The sequence below is a fragment of the Hippocampus guttulatus genome, chromosome 19, assembly GCF_054856545.1.
Source record: "Hippocampus guttulatus isolate MCC_2025c chromosome 19, RoL_Hgut_1.0, whole genome shotgun sequence".
Taxonomy (NCBI): domain Eukaryota; kingdom Metazoa; phylum Chordata; class Actinopteri; order Syngnathiformes; family Syngnathidae; genus Hippocampus; species Hippocampus guttulatus.
In genome coordinates, this window is record NC_141279.1 from 9370188 (window position 1) to 9385851 (window position 15664).

The window sequence follows — 15664 nt, forward strand, 5'->3', positions numbered from 1 at the left end:
AATGACAGCGCCTTGATTTCCTTCGATTTCTGACAATCTGAAAATGACTTCTCATTGAAGCCCGGTTGGCTGCTGGGCAATTGGTTAACTGTCATCCTCACAGTGGTCATGGGTTCGATTCCGGGCGATGGTTTTCATGTGTGGAGTTTTGCATGTTCTCCCTGTTCCTGCGTAGATTTTCTTCGGGTCCTCGGGTTTCCTCCCACATTCCAAAAACACGCATGGTAGGTTTATTGAACACTTTATATTGTCTTAAGGTGTGATTGTGAGTATGAATGGTTGTTCGTCTGTGTGTGCCCTGCGACTGGCCGGCAACCAGTTCAGGGTGTTCCCTGAAGAAAGCTCCATTATGCCTGCGACACCCGTAAGGATAAAATGGTTCATATCATCGATGGATGTTTCTGCAGTGTGTGAATATTAAAACAATTAAAAATAAAAATGCCCAACAAGACACAAGCACTCATGGAAGAGCATTCACTTACATTAAATACTTTTATTTATATAAAATAGCAAAACATTTGATTTCAAGTAAATAAAAACATTGGAAGTCAACATTGAATAAATCAGGACTCAAGACGAGGGATGAAGCTTTTGAGTGATTGTCTACAGCTGTGGATACTCGGGAGATATGAATAATTAAAAAAAAAAAGATCTGAATATGGTTGCCACACGCAGGGGAACGTGTCAATGGGCGAGGATCGGGGGACATTTATTGCTTGCTCTCACCTTCCTCCCGCTGGGTGGGACCACAACAGGGTCTTTGTAACCAGAGTCGATGTTTTTCCCAATATTATTCATAATAATAATAATAAGAAGAAGAATTAATCACACCTCCAGGTCCGAGTCACTGTCCGTTACCGAGAGAATTGTTTGGCCGTCAGCTCGGTCCGCGTTCGCGTCCGGACTCATGCACGCCCCTCCGCCCAGGGGATGACCGACGCCCTCAGAACACATGCGGTGGTGCTGCAACCTGAGCAGGGGCGGCAAATGTGTGCACTTTTGAATTATATTGCAGATAAAAAATTATAATAATAAGCTCTCAATAAGTAATTTCAATGAGGACTCGTTATTGTATATGAAAAATTAAATGGCAAAAATATGAAGAAAAAAAACAATTTTGAAGGTAAAAATGGTTTGAATGACCTTAAAAAGTTTTGCATTATTTGCATTCGACTGTACTTTGATAATGCTAACGTCAACATTGAGAAAAAGAAAACACTTGAGATCAGGAAAACGCTAAACGTGCCATCATTCAACACTAAAAAGACACGTTTCAATGCATGGTGAAAACCTGACGTTCTTTTCTTTTCAAGCAAAAGAAGAGTGTCGAGAAATAATAAATCGAATATCGTCCCCTTCACACGCCCCCCCCCCCCCGAGAGTGCAGTTGGAGTCTGAGACAGACGCGGTTAGTTCTGCTTGATCGAAATTCCCCCAAACCAACAAGTTTGAATGCCTGCGCGCTTTTACGCGTGAATGCTCCTTTTACGCACGGCTCCAGCCACCGGTGGGGCGCCGCCCTCGGCTATAGTAAAGCCACTCCGAGGGTGAGGGGATCACAGAGAAGCTCGTTTAGGCAAACGGCCGCGGTTCCAAGTTGTCATCGCGACGCCGAGAAGCACAGGCCCGGCAGAGCCCCCCCCCCCCCTCCCCCAAGCAATCCCACCGGCGGGAGCATCTCACCTGTTTTTGGCGGCCGCGGCTCGGTCTCGCTGCCTGCGGTTCTTGAACCAGTTCCCCACCTGGGTCGGCGTGAGGCCGGTGGCGTGCGCCAGCTCGCGCTTCTTGCCGGGGTTCGGGTAGGGATCCTGCAGGTACCACTCGCGCAGTAGCCCGCGCGTGCGCTCCTTGAAGCAGTGCGTCTTCTGCTCGCCGTCCCAGATGGTGCGCGGCAGCGGGAACTTCTTGCGGACGCGGTACTTGTCCACGGGGCCCAGCGGCCGGCCGCGCAGCTTCTCCGCCTCGCGGTAGTGCGCCTCCAGCCACATGGCCTGCAGCTTGCCGTGCGAAGCCCGCGTGAAGCGGTGCGTCTCCACGATGCGGTAGAGCTCGCGGAAGCTGCCGCTGTGGTAGGCCACCACGGCGCGGGCGCGCCGCACCGACTCGTGCTCCGAGATGGAGTCGCGGCCGTCCGAGGTCACCGGGAGGGACCAGAGGAAGCGCGCCAGGCGCTCCACGTCGCCCGTCTCCTCCAGCGTCTCGCACACGCTGGCGATCTGCGACGCCGAGAAGCACAGGCCCGGCAGAGGGGCGCCGGACAGCGGGGGGTCACCCGAGGGGCCATCCGCCGGGTGGGGGAAGAGCAGGCGGGAGGCGGAGAAGAAGTCGAGGGGCGACCTGAACACCATGTGGAAGGGACGGAGACGCCCGGACCGTGTGGAGACAAGCCGCTCCGGGATGCGCTCTTTGAGCGCACCTTGGAGGGAGGGCGGGACCGTCGCTCGGACTTCTGATTGGACACACTGACGACGCTCTCGTTCGAAACATCCACAGCGAGACGCCCGCGCGATCCTCAAACCCATTCGGGGGACAGCACTTGATCCGACCATTTAGAATTCACTTGTTACGATGTGACGACCGATGCAAAAGTCAAAAGTCAATCAACTAAATTGGGGATGTTTCAATGGGCGTAATTGCACAATTTGCTATTTTATTTTCAAAAGTAGAGTTAAGATGGCCCGGTAGTCGAGTGGTTAGCACGTTGACTTCACAGTGCAGAGGCACGGGTTCAGTTTCAGCTCCGGCCTTCCTGTGTGGAGTTTGCATGTTCTCCCCGGGCCTGCGTGGGTTTTCTCCGGGTACTCCACTTTCCTCCTACATTCCTAAGACACGCATGGCGGGCTGAATGAACACTCCAAATTGTCCCCAGGTGTGAGTGTGAGCGTGGATGGTTGTTTGTTTCTGTGTGCCCTGCGGTTGGCTGGCAACCGGTTCAGGGTGTCCCACACCTACCGCCCGAAGACAGCTGGGATAGGCTCCGCCATCCCGTGCAATAATTAAAAAGATGTTCTGTGGCCAGATAGCGAGCAATCGACATGGACGGACGGACAGGTAGCCGGGCTGATAGACGGACAGCGCGTGTATCTCGCGCCGCTCTAATCACTTTTGTCTGTTCTCTCATATTGTTAAAACTGGCCGCAAATCCGCATTCTCGTGGCCGCTTGGATTAAAGATGAGCTAACATTAGTCTAATGGCGGCGCATCGTTCAATCAACATTAACACATGTTGGTGGGCCGGCAGCGGCATATGCTTGGGAGCGTGCCACTTTTGGCCAAGTGGGGGTCCGGAAGGGCAGTTCACGTCAGGGATCGATACATGTGAACGGTCCAAATTTTATTTTGCAAGCGGGACAAAATGAAGAGCCATGACATACTTTTTTCGGATTTACCGCACATCAATTCCTCCTTTGCCGTCAACTCTGCCGGATGATGCGATGCAGATGTGCTGTGGGTGTGGAAAAAAGGGGTCGCGCGGGTGCTTTGAACGGGGTTACGTCCAATTAGCCGCAACGACGGGCCTTGGGGGCTGGTTTGTGTTGTTGGCAAATCCTGCGCCCCTTTTTCACTGCAGATGATGTTTGTCGAGGTAATCCCTTCATCTTGCACTTCAATCCGTTTTACGATGTCATGAGCGTAAGGAAAAAGGCCTTGTGTCAATCAATTATGCTTTGGTTACAATGCAAACGTTATCAGCTCTTTTTTTATTTTGAAGGGCTAAAGAAGACGCAAGAGGGGCACATTTACTGGATATATACAACAAAAGAGTCATCCACACCATGGCGGGTCCACACAAACGACAATCAAGTCACTTGCCCCCTTTCAGAGGCGGAACAATTAGTGTAAAGATGGACGACACTTTCGGAGTGCTTATCCTTGCTCTGCGGTAAACAAAAAAAAAAACAGCCCCCAATTAACCTCTCCGCTGACCTCTGACAACTTAACACTGACCTCTTAAGCCCCCTCCTCCCACTTCAACCAAACTTTAACTGTACCTGACGCCATTAGGAGGGGCACGGGGGTCACCCTGAGCCTCCTCCGTCTTCGTTAAGCCGCTAATCACTTCCTGCCTCTTTGGGGGACTTTTGTTTGGTGTGCACTCGCCAGCAGAGTTTTTGGCACAATGGTGTGGGCAGGGGGTAGGACAGTGGTGGTGGTGGTGGTGTGTGTGTGTGGGGGGGGGCAAGTGGCATTAGCTTAGCATAGCGTCAGGAAGTAAAAATAAAAACATCTGGACTTCACAAGTTAATCAAAAATGAGAGGGAAAAAAAAGGCAGTCACCTGCAGGTATTGTCAGGTGGAACATGTGGAAGGGACCAATGCCGCGGGTGTCGCAGATGTGCACAAACAACATGGAGACAGGTGGTGGTGGGTGGGGGGGACGCAAACATGAAAACACAAAACGGACAAACAAGATAATCAGATAATTTGACTAATAAATCCGCAGATTGGGGCAGATGTTGGGCCCCGTGTGGGCATGGGGAGGCACGACAGTGTCACATGAGGGCTGAAATAACGGCGACGGTAAACGTTGCCGGGCAAGCCACAAAAATAAAAACAGCTGGAGCACAAATCGATGTCTGCTAATGGACAAACGCAAGGTAGCAATTAGCATGATTGCCCACACAAAGCTAAACATGACTTTGAATTTTAAAAAATTATATATATAATATATACTAGGCGGCCCGGTAGTCCAGTGGTTAGCACGTCGGCTTCACAGTGCAGAGGTACCGGGTTCAATTCCAGCTCCGGCCTCCCTGTGTGGAGTTTGCATGTTCTCCCCGGGCCTGCGTGGGTTTTCTCCGGGTGCTCCGGTTTCCTCCCACATTCCAAAAACATGCATGGCAGGCTGATTGGACGCTCTAAATTGTCCCTAGGTGTGAGTGTGGGCGTGAATGGTTGTTCGTCTCTGTGTGCCCTGCGATTGGCTGGCAACTGATTCAGGGTGTCCCCGCCTACTGCCCGAAGACGGCTGGGATAGGCTCCAGCACCCCCCGCGACCCTAGTGAGGATCAAGCGGTACTAATACTGTATATATAATTGTTTTACCAAGATCCAGGATTATTCATTTCAATAATAAAAAATAACTTTTTGAATTTTTTTTTTGTTTTTTGACACCAAACAATATATTTCAAATTGTATTACTTTTAAATAGATCACAGCTAAATTGTCTTTGGTGGCTTTTAAACACACACAAAAACGACGTGCGTGAAAGAAAATGGAGAAAGCTAAATTTTTTTAAAAAACAGGCGAAAGGTGGGGTGACATTGTGAGTGGGGGGGGGGGCAGGTCTTGTCTGGTGTTAGGAAGGCGGGGGGTAATCCCCCTCTAATCCGCCGCATGTTAACCTATCTGAGCAGCAAGAGCCAGATTATCCCGATAACAATGGCCGGCTGCTCATCTTCTAAATTATTCCACTCAAAATCATATGCTTCACGTGGGCATTCGCCCCAGGGAGGGTGGCGGGGGGGCATTGCAATTTGTAACCATGCATAGAATTTGGGACGACTACTTTTGCAGAATTTCCATAGAATTAAACAAATAAACAACAATTTTGGCAGGAGGCCTTCCTGCATATTTCACAATCTGAGCACATAAAATGTAAGGGTACATTAGATGTTCAGAAAGTGAAATATGGAAAACATTTCTTTTTAATAATAAACGTTTGGTAATACGCTGCGCAACTGGTTAGCTCGTCGGCCTCACAATGCAGAGGTGCGGGTTTCGATTCCGGGAGCTGGCCTTCCTGTGTGGAGTTTGCATGTTCTCCCCCCTGCCTGCGTGGGATCTCTCCGGGTCCACCGGTTTCTTCCCACATTCCAAAAACGTGCATGGCAGGTTGATGAAACGCTCGAAATTGTCCCTCGGTGTGATTGTAAGCGCCCGCGGTTGTTTGTCGAGGTGCGCCTTGCACCAACCAGTTCAGCGTGTACCTGAAGACAGCTGGGATAGGCTCCACTTACTGGAGTATCTGTGACTGAGTGTTTGTGGCTTTAAAATGCAGGCTCTGGCCTAGTGAGTGACATGGGTGCCCGTATTTTGGTGTGCTTTGTTTGCTTTTCTTGACACAAACGAATGAAAGGGGAGGAGATTAAATACGATCCCGGCTGGGGTGCGCATATGCTACTTTCTAACGGGTCAACATCGTTTCATCACTAACCCTTAAGTGGATTGTGGGCACACGCGTGCCAAACAATCATCCAAATTGAATGTAACCCCCCCCCCCAAAAAAAACATCCACTGTACTGTATTATTCATACAGTATATTTGGATTGCTCATTCACATTTGAACACAAATCCTCTAATCCCACCGATGATTGAGAAGACTTTAAAGACGCAATGTGATTATGATTTAAACGAGTGTCACAGATTAGATGGGGCTCCAATTTTGTGGCAGCGCAACGTTATTCGAGTGCAAAGGCCCAAATCGTTTTAGCAAAAGCAGCATATGCTGTGAGCACCTGTTTTAATCTTAACAGGGTCATCTTGCCTCAAACAAGGAAAAGAAGAACTAAAATATTGGCTTCTTTTCATCTCGATTTTCGCCCAAATAGAAAGGATTTCTTGAGACTAAGACACCACAAAATGTGAGAGAACAAAAGTGATCAAACCATTTCTCAAGCTAATATTCACAACACTGAGCTCTCCTCGTCACCTTTTATTTTGAAAACACCCACTGCACTTCCTTGCGGGAGAGAAAAGGATATCCAGCACTTGACCGTGGCGGGGTTTCATTCCCCCTTTCTCTCGTTTTATTTTATATATAGACGCTTTTTTTCTGTAATCAAATGTTGAGTGCAAACAAACAAACAAACAACAGCAATACAAACATGAGAACCAGAAACGTACTGAATTATTTTTAAAACAACCACTTCACTCACTCTACGAAGCGAGCGGCTAAGGAACCTCATGGACAATGGGGGGGAACAATTGAAACAACATGCCGCCATGTGCACTTCCAAGTGTGCTAGGAAAGGGGGGGGGGGTACGTAAGGTCACGGCCCCCTCACCAACAATCAGAAAGTCCAACCAGTGATACTACACTCTTAAGCGCCCCTTTTAAACGCTTACCCACGTCCACAAGATCCATCCTGCCTTTCCTTAATGTCTGATTATCACCTCAAGAGTCCAGAAGCTGCTGGGGGGGTGGGGGTGGGGGGGATCAGGGGGGCGGAGTCAGTCAGTGTCAATCAATCAATGACATGTCTTTGAACATGTGGAGTCCTCATGCAGCGCGGCCTGCGTGGGTGGCACAACACATACAGCACGTGTGGAAAGTGTTAATGCGTGTGCGTGTGTTTGGTGTGGAAAAAGGGGGGCTGGGGAGAAAAATGACACACTGTGACACACGTGCGGTCCTCACGGTATTGTGAAGTCAGGCGATGATTACTCAGGGAGGAGAAAAAAAATCAAGTAAAAATCTTTACCATCACAATGCTTCAGTTCATAAAATCTTGACAATTTCCCCTTCCCAATTTGAGGCGGTCTGCGTGTGTGGATGCGCGTCATGTTGTCGTCCCACCTGCACAGGCGTGCGCACACACACACACACACACACAACGTGCGCGCACACAACCGACACACTCCAACACACACCAAAAGTCCCCTTAAAGTGGAGAAAGAACATGGCGCAAGAGAGAGCCTCCTCTTCCTCCTCCTCCTGCTGCGGATGCAATCCAGCGCCTCGGCGGAGGGGGACGCAGGCGGTCGCCACGGCTACCAGGGGTCTTCCGGCTCGCTGGCGCACTGGGCGGGTCAAAGAGAAGGGAGGGAGACGGTTAGTTTCAAGGGTCGCTTTAAATAGCGCCGGGTTGCACTCCAAAGCAGGGGGGGCATCTTTGCACAGAGTCCGATGACGGGACAAACGACCTGACGGCGACTCACCTTGCCGGGTGTCGCCAAGACACCTGTCGGGACTTAAAAACGGGTATGGGGGGGGGGGCAAGCTTTGCTCAGAGGCAGAAATAATGTCTCTGTGGCTTTTGGAAGAGTCAATTAGCATCTTTTGTGGAAGTTTTGCAGTCCAAATTGGCTTCCTTCTGTTGCTTTCAATAGGACAGAGCCACAACTGAAGCTCGGAATTCGGAGCGGTCGAAGAACCTTTGGGGCCGGTTCTGAAACGTTGTCACCACCTCCTTCCGTCAAAAAGGTGGGAAAATGGCACCGAATCATACCCACTGATCTTGTGTCAGATTTCTCATCTGCACCATGTCCATCAATTTACGTTGGGATGAGGATGACGACGAGGATGTTGGGGGACCGGTTTGCACACAAGACACGACATAGCAATGTACCTGAAATCATTTTTATTTACCATGCGAGACTGATTTGGCCCCGTGTAACCGGACTCACGCACGCACGCACACACACACACAAAGTGCCTTGGATACATGTGTGACCTGATTCGGTGTGCACCTCACAATAATTAACGCTCGATGTGTTTGTGTTCAACTTCCCGTGGATGGAGTGTTAGCTAACATTGAAGCCTCAAGGTGACTCTCATTTTTAAATGACCGGGTAGTGGCGGCAGCGAGACACCCTCGAAACCCAACCACCCACACCCACACACAACTACACGCACAGACAGGAGACAATTTGCAGTTAACAAAAAAAAAAAAAAAAGGATAATCTCAGCAGCAATCATTGGTCACCTGCTCAGTCTCATGCAGACACACACACAAAAGTATCACTTTGCATACAAACACACGTACACACGCACACAAGAGTGTGTTCTGAGTGTGAAAAGAAAATAGTGGAGTGTGTTCGGGAAAGCAGTTCTGAGTGTCCCCTCTTTGTCCCATCCAGTGCGAGTTGGGTGTGGGGCGTAAGAGGGGGGGGGGCAACTGGGGGTACCAACAAGTAATGCTCAAGCCAAGGCTCCACTTATATGCAGGCACTCTCGCCATGAAGCTTTTCATGTTTGTTCACAATCGGTGCCAGGGCACTTCCAGATGGCAAAACAAAACAAACCAAAAAAAAAACCCTGAACTAAAAACATCAAAAATGCAGTTTGGGGTTTACAAAACTAGACATAACCAAAGGTTGTGCTTTTTTTCCATATTTCCTTCAAAATTTGGATCAATCAATGTCAATTTTGCCACCCGGAAGTACACGGGACGAAAAGGTCTGCGGCGGGTCCTTTTAGGTCGAGTGTCAAAACGGGTGCCTGGCTGGCTGACAAGCGAGCAAGGGGGGCCGGGGTGGGGGGGGGGGAGCGCAGAACAGAAAGTTGACATTGGCCCCAGGTGTCAACTAAAGAGGCAGAACGTGAGCAGACCAACGTGTTCGGAAACTCAGGATCGAGAGTAACGATGTGACGGAAGAAAAGAAGAGGACGAGGAGGAAAGGAAGAGGAGGAGGAGAAGGAGCGGCCCGTCAAGACGGGAGTCAAAAGGCGGGATCGGACTCAGGAGCGAGCGCGTCTTGGCAGGCGTCGGACTCGGCAGCGGCGGGTGAGGGCGGGGGCGAGGGGGGAGAGGGAGGGGAGGCGGTTCGCTCCCGGCCGTCGTCGTGGTCGCCTCCGCCGTCGGTCCTCCTGCGCTGGCCCGCTCCTTCGGGGCGCAACTGGTAGGCGGCCAGGGAGTCCTCCAGGGCGGCGCGGTACTGCCCCCGGTGGTGGAGGCGGAACTGCCGCAGCGCCTCCAGCAGGTGAGCCGCCGGCCCGCTGCCGCCTTCTCCCTCCTCACTCTCCTCCTCTCCCCCCGCACAAGCCTGAGGTAACACGCCAGGGGGTCAGACTCTGCTGGGGGCGCGCGCCGCCACCACCGCCACACACACACACACACACACACACACACACACACACACGCACCCACACTATTGCGTCAAAAGAACGCTTGTCATGGCGTCATGCCTCGGCTCCCTCTTTAGCTTGAACGTCAACCCGTCGCCATATTTGCAATGAATGCACAGAGACACCCACAGACAGAAGAAAAGACACACACGCCCCAAGGTGCGTAAAACCTCACTCACGTGGAGCCTGAGGTGCACACCTTAGGAAACTTACGAAGGCACACACACACACACACACACACACACACGCACACCAGGCTGGAGTGCATGTGTGAATGACATGAAGAGGTGAGCGGTTATGAAGAGGTGAGTGCTTTGGTTGAGGCTATAAAGAAGAAAGAACTGCAGACTCACCCCTTCTTCTTCTTTGTGAGGGTTCAGCTTGTTGTACACTGCTTCGATCACGCTTCGTCTGCGCAAGGGGAAAAAAAAAAATGTATATATATATACACACGCACAGAGCGACTCAAATGCAGAGACACCGATTTCATGGAGGTTGCTGAAGAGCAACACATTTTTATCCTTCCTGTGGGTGTACTTGAGGATCGCAGCCAATTTTTTTTCCCTTCAAAATAATTTTCCCCCCAAATTTGTTTTGGTTTTTGTTGTATGCCCCCCCTTGCCCAAAGACGGATAGGCTCCGGCACGCCCGCGACCCTTGTGAATCGCCCGTCCCTCGCGTGTTACCTACTTGCTAGCCAGGCCTCCACCCGGCGGAAGGTTGGGGATGTTCTCTGTGGCGACGCTCCTCAGCACAGACACCAGGTCGGGCGTTCCGGCCTCGCCGCAGTTGGCAAAGAGCTCTGGAAAATAAGAACGGGAACCGGGTTAGCCTTCCTGAGCCGAGGAGAGGCGTGTGTTTAAACGCGGTGGTGCGCCGACCCTCGACGCGGGCCTCCAGATATTTGTCCAACTCTTCCTCTTTCTTGACGGCCTCCTCTGAGATTTTGGGAGCGCCGGGTAGACACACCAGGACCACGCTCATGTTGTCTCTGCTCCCCTGCAACGTGACAGTGCAGATGTCAAAGACGAGCGAATGCCGGAAGCGAAGACGCGGACCGACTTCTTTTGCAGCTTACTTTGTGGAGGCAGGTGTCCACCACCGCGTTGCACACCTTCTCCAGGTCCTCGCACACCAGAAGTCGCGAACGCACAAACTCGCACAGCTCCTCGTTGGACATGACGTCCCAGATGCCGTCGCAGGCGAGCACCACGAACTCGTCCCCCTCGGCCGCCCGCTCCAGCACGCACACCTCGGGCTCGGGGCTCACCAGCTGCTCTGTGGGCCCCTTGCCGTCCACGCATTTGTAGTCATAGTCCCCCAGGGCCCGAGAAACGGCCAGAGAGCCGTTTACCCTCTGGATCATGACCGAGCCGCCGGCCTTTTGGATGCGCTCCTTCTCGCGCGGGTTGCAGGGCTTGTGGTCCTGCGTGGAGAAGCCCACCTTGTTGTCTCGGCTCAGCACGGCCCGCGAGTCTCCGCAGTTAATGAAGTAGAGGTGGCTGGGGCTGAGCAGCACGCACACCGCCGTGGAGCCGCTGCGGTCCAGGCCCTGCCGCAGGTCGGAGAAGCTGCGCATGTACTCGTCGATTTTCAGAAAGCCCGCCCGGATGCCGTCCTTCACGCCCTCCACGGAGCCGGGCCCCGAGCTGAACTCGGCGCCGCCGGACAAGATGTGCTCCAGCAGGTGGCCGGAGCAGTAGTTGGCCACGCGGGAGCCGGCGTGGCCGTCGTAGACCGCGAAGAAGGACCAGTCTGTGAGTCCGTGGGGGAGGCCGACCACGGCCGTGTGGGCGTCCTCCATCTCCACCCGCCAGCCCTGCATGGAGCTCAGGCCGTAGCGAAGGCCGTTGCCGTCGCCGTGGGCGCTGTGCTTCTCCGTCTTCGGCTTGTCCAGGAACGCACCCATTGCTGCCTACAGCTGAAGACCAACCGGGGGGGGGCGAGCACAAAGAAGTTACGTTGGCGACAGCGTGGCGCCAAACACGTTTTCGTCGTCGTGGTTAAGGTGTCCTCTCAAAATCATCTGCCGCCGTTCTGGCTTTGCCCAGGCAGATAAATGCCGGCTCTACCGTGACACCGATTTGCCAGCGTGAAGGCAGCACCCATTACAAAAAACGACGACGCGTTAAACCGTTTAGTGTTTGGAACATGACCCCAAGTAGCCAATGAAATGAGCCTTCTGTAAATCATCTGCTCGGTTCCTTTTTGGTGCGCGTCAGCACTTTGGCAGGACTTAAAACGCCGCCTAAGTGATGGAGCGCTTTTAATGACTTAGCGCACGGAGAGAGCCACAGTTCCTGACAATAAAGACAAGGATCGCAGAGGAGGAAAGTGGGCGGGGGGGATTACGGCAATGTCTGTAAAGCCTCATCCAGTTATACAAAGAGCCACGCAGGGCGGCCAATGCTATTAGCCAAGTTGGCTAGGGAAGCCGGTGTCACGCCGGAGCGTAAGCAGTGGGTCAAAGTCCAACCTGGTAAATAGATAGATAGCTAGAAAACCTTTATTAGTCTAAGAATTGGGACGATATCAGGGAGGGAATCACGATAATAGTTCAAAATTCATGTCAGACTTGCGCTGACAACATGCTGGGCCATTTGGTGACTCCAAGAGCGAAAAAAGAAGTCAGCAGCTTTAAGAACTTTATCTATTCAGCCTCCGCTACTCTGGAGCAACCTACCCGCGGAAACTGGAGGGGCGCTGTAGAATTTTTCAATCCCGCTCTCTTACAGTAGCTGATTAATCTTCTCCAAGTGAAAAGGCGATGTTTGCAATGGTCTAATTTTTTTTTTTTTTTTTTTTTACTAAACGCAAAGAAAATGAGTCTGCTCGCATTGAGGACGACAGAAACCAGGAAAATTCCCTTTTGAGAGGTTGAGATCCCCAGCAGCAAAATTTCAAATAAAACATTGTCCCTGAGCGAAGACTCAGTCATCAAAATAATTGTCGATTGCTTTGATTACCAATTAGTTGCAATTTAGGACAAAGGAATAATGATCCATTTGAACAGTGGCAGCACTTCCTGGCATTTTCCCTGTAAAACATTCTCAGAAACTTTTCATTTTGATGCCCAACACAAGTTTTCTCAGCATTACAAAAGCCATCTGACATATCGATTTCCTCCCATGCGACATGACGGGAACGTGCCCAAAAAAGGCCGCCGCTACAACCGTTTTCGTTGGAATGCGCGCATGAGCGTGTGAGGAAACACTCTATTAATACACTGGGGCCGCTTTAGGTTTCACGGCCGGGGCGGGCCACGACGCCATTGTGGAAAATGAAACCCTCCCGACCCGGCCCGCCACTCAGCGTGCGAGCGACGTCGGGAGGAACGCGAGAGCAGAGACCTGGTATGTTCGCGCCGGCAGTGATTCGGGTTAAAAATAAAACAAACACGCAGCCGTCGCCTAGCAACCACCCACCCTGCAGGCTTAGCTTCATTCATCGACAACGATTCCCCCGCCCCCCCCGTAAACTACCGTGTGTCTCAAACACAAGCGCTGCAAGCGAGAAGGAAGGAAGGGGCATTGCATCATCCTGCCGTTAAAGCCCTGAATGGAGACATGCAGGAGCGCTGTCAAAATAAACACGGCATACTCCCACGACACGTTAACACCGGGAATGCCGCAAAGCCACCGCTTAAGCCATCACCAAAAAAAAAATAAAAAAAAAAAACACTTGTCGTCCCCCGCCCCGTGACCGCGGGATCGACCCCGAAACCCAGCCTCAGACACGTACGTCTGCCAAAAAAGCAGCAACTACAAAGAGGGAAGTGGAAGGTCGGGGTAGATTACATAACGCCGCGGAGTGTTGCTCTAAAGAGGCGACGCGGTTAGCGTAGAAGCTTCCAGCCACTAATTCCGATGGCTAATTTGTTTGGAGGTCTGCCATGCTGGGACGCACAGTAAACGCACGCAATTTGTCAGTTTGCTGTCTGGGGCGGGACGTTTTTGGGTGGCCTTAGAACAGCCAAATTTGAATTGACCAGACGCGCACCTTCAGTTGGGTACCACATTAGCCGTTTTCAAATTCTTGTTCTCAGTCCAACAAAGTAGAAAGAATATACATCGGCCTCTGAGCATCCCTCGATCGTGTTTCGACGCGCTGCTGCTCCAAGTGGGTAAAGTAGCAGTTGTTTAAAAATGTGCATCGTTGCCATAAGATCTAGGCTCATTTCCATTAGCCTATCTATGGCGTGTCACTTTAAAGGTTAGCATTAAGGTAGCAAGCTAACTGTTATTAGATGAAATGACACCTTCGACCTAAAATGGTGTACAAATAGCCCACCCATCTCCTACATACTAAATTGCGTATCTGTGCAACGCTTATCTGGTGTTATTGTCGTAAAGGCGGGAGACTCTCCCATGAATTAAATAATTTTTTGCTGACCAACTTGTTGCTTGGGCAGCAACATTTTGGGGTCTTTTTTAAATCTGCATGGTTTCTTTTTGTTTTTGTCTCTGTACAATGGCTCTATCAGCTGGTGAGAAAGGTACGATGCATACGCCCAACATCAGGTGAGGTCACAGACCCCTAAACTGTGCCAAAGCTTGTGTTGACTCACTGACTTACATTTACACCACGCTTGTTTGGTACGATTTGGTGAAGTTGCCATAGGGAACACTTCACAAGACTGCAAGTCAATGTTGACTACGTTTCTAATTGGAGTGGATACGTAAAATGTCTTTCATTTTATTCATGGCTCATTTGCCTTTATTTTAGCATACAACACATCGATAAAACCAAAACATTCAAATATAATAAATCTAGCATTTTTTTATTCTAATACAGATGATTATTTTGCTAGTGCTTATTTTAAAAAAATACACTGTAGAGGCCCTTGATAAAAAAAGAAAATCGCCTATTCAATCGCAGTCGCCATATTGGTGGGGGGTTAGGATTACAGTGTGCGAGTGTAATCGCAGCGTCGTTACAACCTGGAGGCTAAGCTAACCTGCTCCACAGTGACAATGACAAAAATCTGCACGATTACATATCTGGCAGGCTTCGGGTCATTGCCCCACAACAAAAATAGCTTTATTGCTAACTATGTAGCTTGGCCAGTTTACGTCATTCCAACTCCGACTTTTAAAAACAACCTTTTTAATCGGAGCAACCGCGGCTGTTTATGACGACGGCTGGTGATGATTGGTTGGGGGGGGGGTAACTTTGAAAACTTCACTGTTGTCGTTAAGGACTTCTCAAACTCTGCTAGGCCTTGCTTTAAAACTTACACGTTAAGCATCCATTAACGCACGCATGTGTTTTCGTCCCAAAACCCAATGATTTATTTAACTCAAATCCAAAAACGGAATGTAACTCAAAACGATCCCCGTGTTGCTGCGGAAAGGCCTACTTACGAGTGACACTCCAATGCTAAAGTGTTAGCATACTCACACACACACAGGCGGATTTAGCATGGGCTACTTACGTTATCCCGTCGTTCCGCGACTCCGGATCCAATCTTTGCTGGCTTGTCGTCGTCGAAAAGCCTCGAGAAGCTTCTCTGCGGAGCTACGTTTCCTTATTTGAGCGAGAAGGACAAAACGGGGAAAGGGAAAAGAATAATGATTCGAGATTGGCCTCAGTTGAGCGGCGTTAAATCCTCTCTCGGTGGTTCCCTGCTTGGATGGCGTTGATTTTTACGCATGTTTGACGCTATACTTCGGCTCCCCTCAGCATTGAATGCAAGAAAATTCCGTTTAAAAAAGCTGGGGGAGAAGGAGAAGTGGGTAATATTATACAACAGTGACAAACGTAACACTTTGCTCCATTGAAAGGCCCACGAGCAGAGCTTTCCTTCGACTTTGGGTGCTGAACAAGAGGAGGTGTTATTTTGGGTACGCGCTCGCTGATTGGTGGAAAGGCCCC

General features: G+C 50.6%; 2 protein-coding genes across 2 annotated transcripts; both read right to left on the reverse strand.

Moving 5' to 3' along the window:
• Window positions 1–478: 478 nt before the first annotated feature.
• Window positions 479–2364, reverse strand: six3b (SIX homeobox 3b). Its single transcript, XM_086138659.1, has 2 exons — window positions 1684–2364; window positions 479–970 (listed from the first exon to the last, which is right to left on the reverse strand). Exons 1-2 carry the CDS (start codon window positions 2346–2348, stop codon window positions 826–828), a joined length of 810 nt encoding a protein of 269 aa, XP_085994785.1. The 5' UTR covers window positions 2349–2364; the 3' UTR covers window positions 479–825.
• A 4278-nt stretch (window positions 2365–6642) lies between these two features.
• Window positions 6643–15612, reverse strand: ppm1bb (protein phosphatase, Mg2+/Mn2+ dependent, 1Bb). Its single transcript, XM_086138802.1, has 6 exons — window positions 15225–15612; window positions 10869–11711; window positions 10672–10789; window positions 10481–10592; window positions 10144–10201; window positions 6643–9708 (listed from the first exon to the last, which is right to left on the reverse strand). The coding sequence occupies exons 2-6, from the start codon at window positions 11697–11699 to the stop codon at window positions 9385–9387; spliced, it is 1443 nt and encodes a 480-aa protein (XP_085994928.1). The 5' UTR covers window positions 11700–11711; window positions 15225–15612; the 3' UTR covers window positions 6643–9384.
• Window positions 15613–15664: the final 52 nt, after the last annotated feature.

Bases quoted from the DNA above. Each gene is read 5' to 3' on its own strand.
- six3b (XM_086138659.1), bottom strand. From the start codon at position 2,348: ATGGTGTTCAGGTCGCCCCTCGACTTCTTCTCCGCCTCCCGCCTGCTC. The intron at 971-1,683 runs GTGAGATGCTCC...GCCCCTGCTCAG, and splicing joins GCCGCGGCCGCCAAAAACAG to GTTGCAGCACCACCGCATGT.
- ppm1bb (XM_086138802.1), bottom strand. From the start codon at position 11,699: ATGGGTGCGTTCCTGGACAAGCCGAAGACGGAGAAGCACAGCGCCCAC. The intron at 10,790-10,868 runs GTAAGCTGCAAA...GTCACGTTGCAG, and splicing joins TGGACACCTGCCTCCACAAA to GGGAGCAGAGACAACATGAG. The intron at 10,593-10,671 runs GTCGGCGCACCA...CTTATTTTCCAG, and splicing joins TCTGGAGGCCCGCGTCGAGG to AGCTCTTTGCCAACTGCGGC.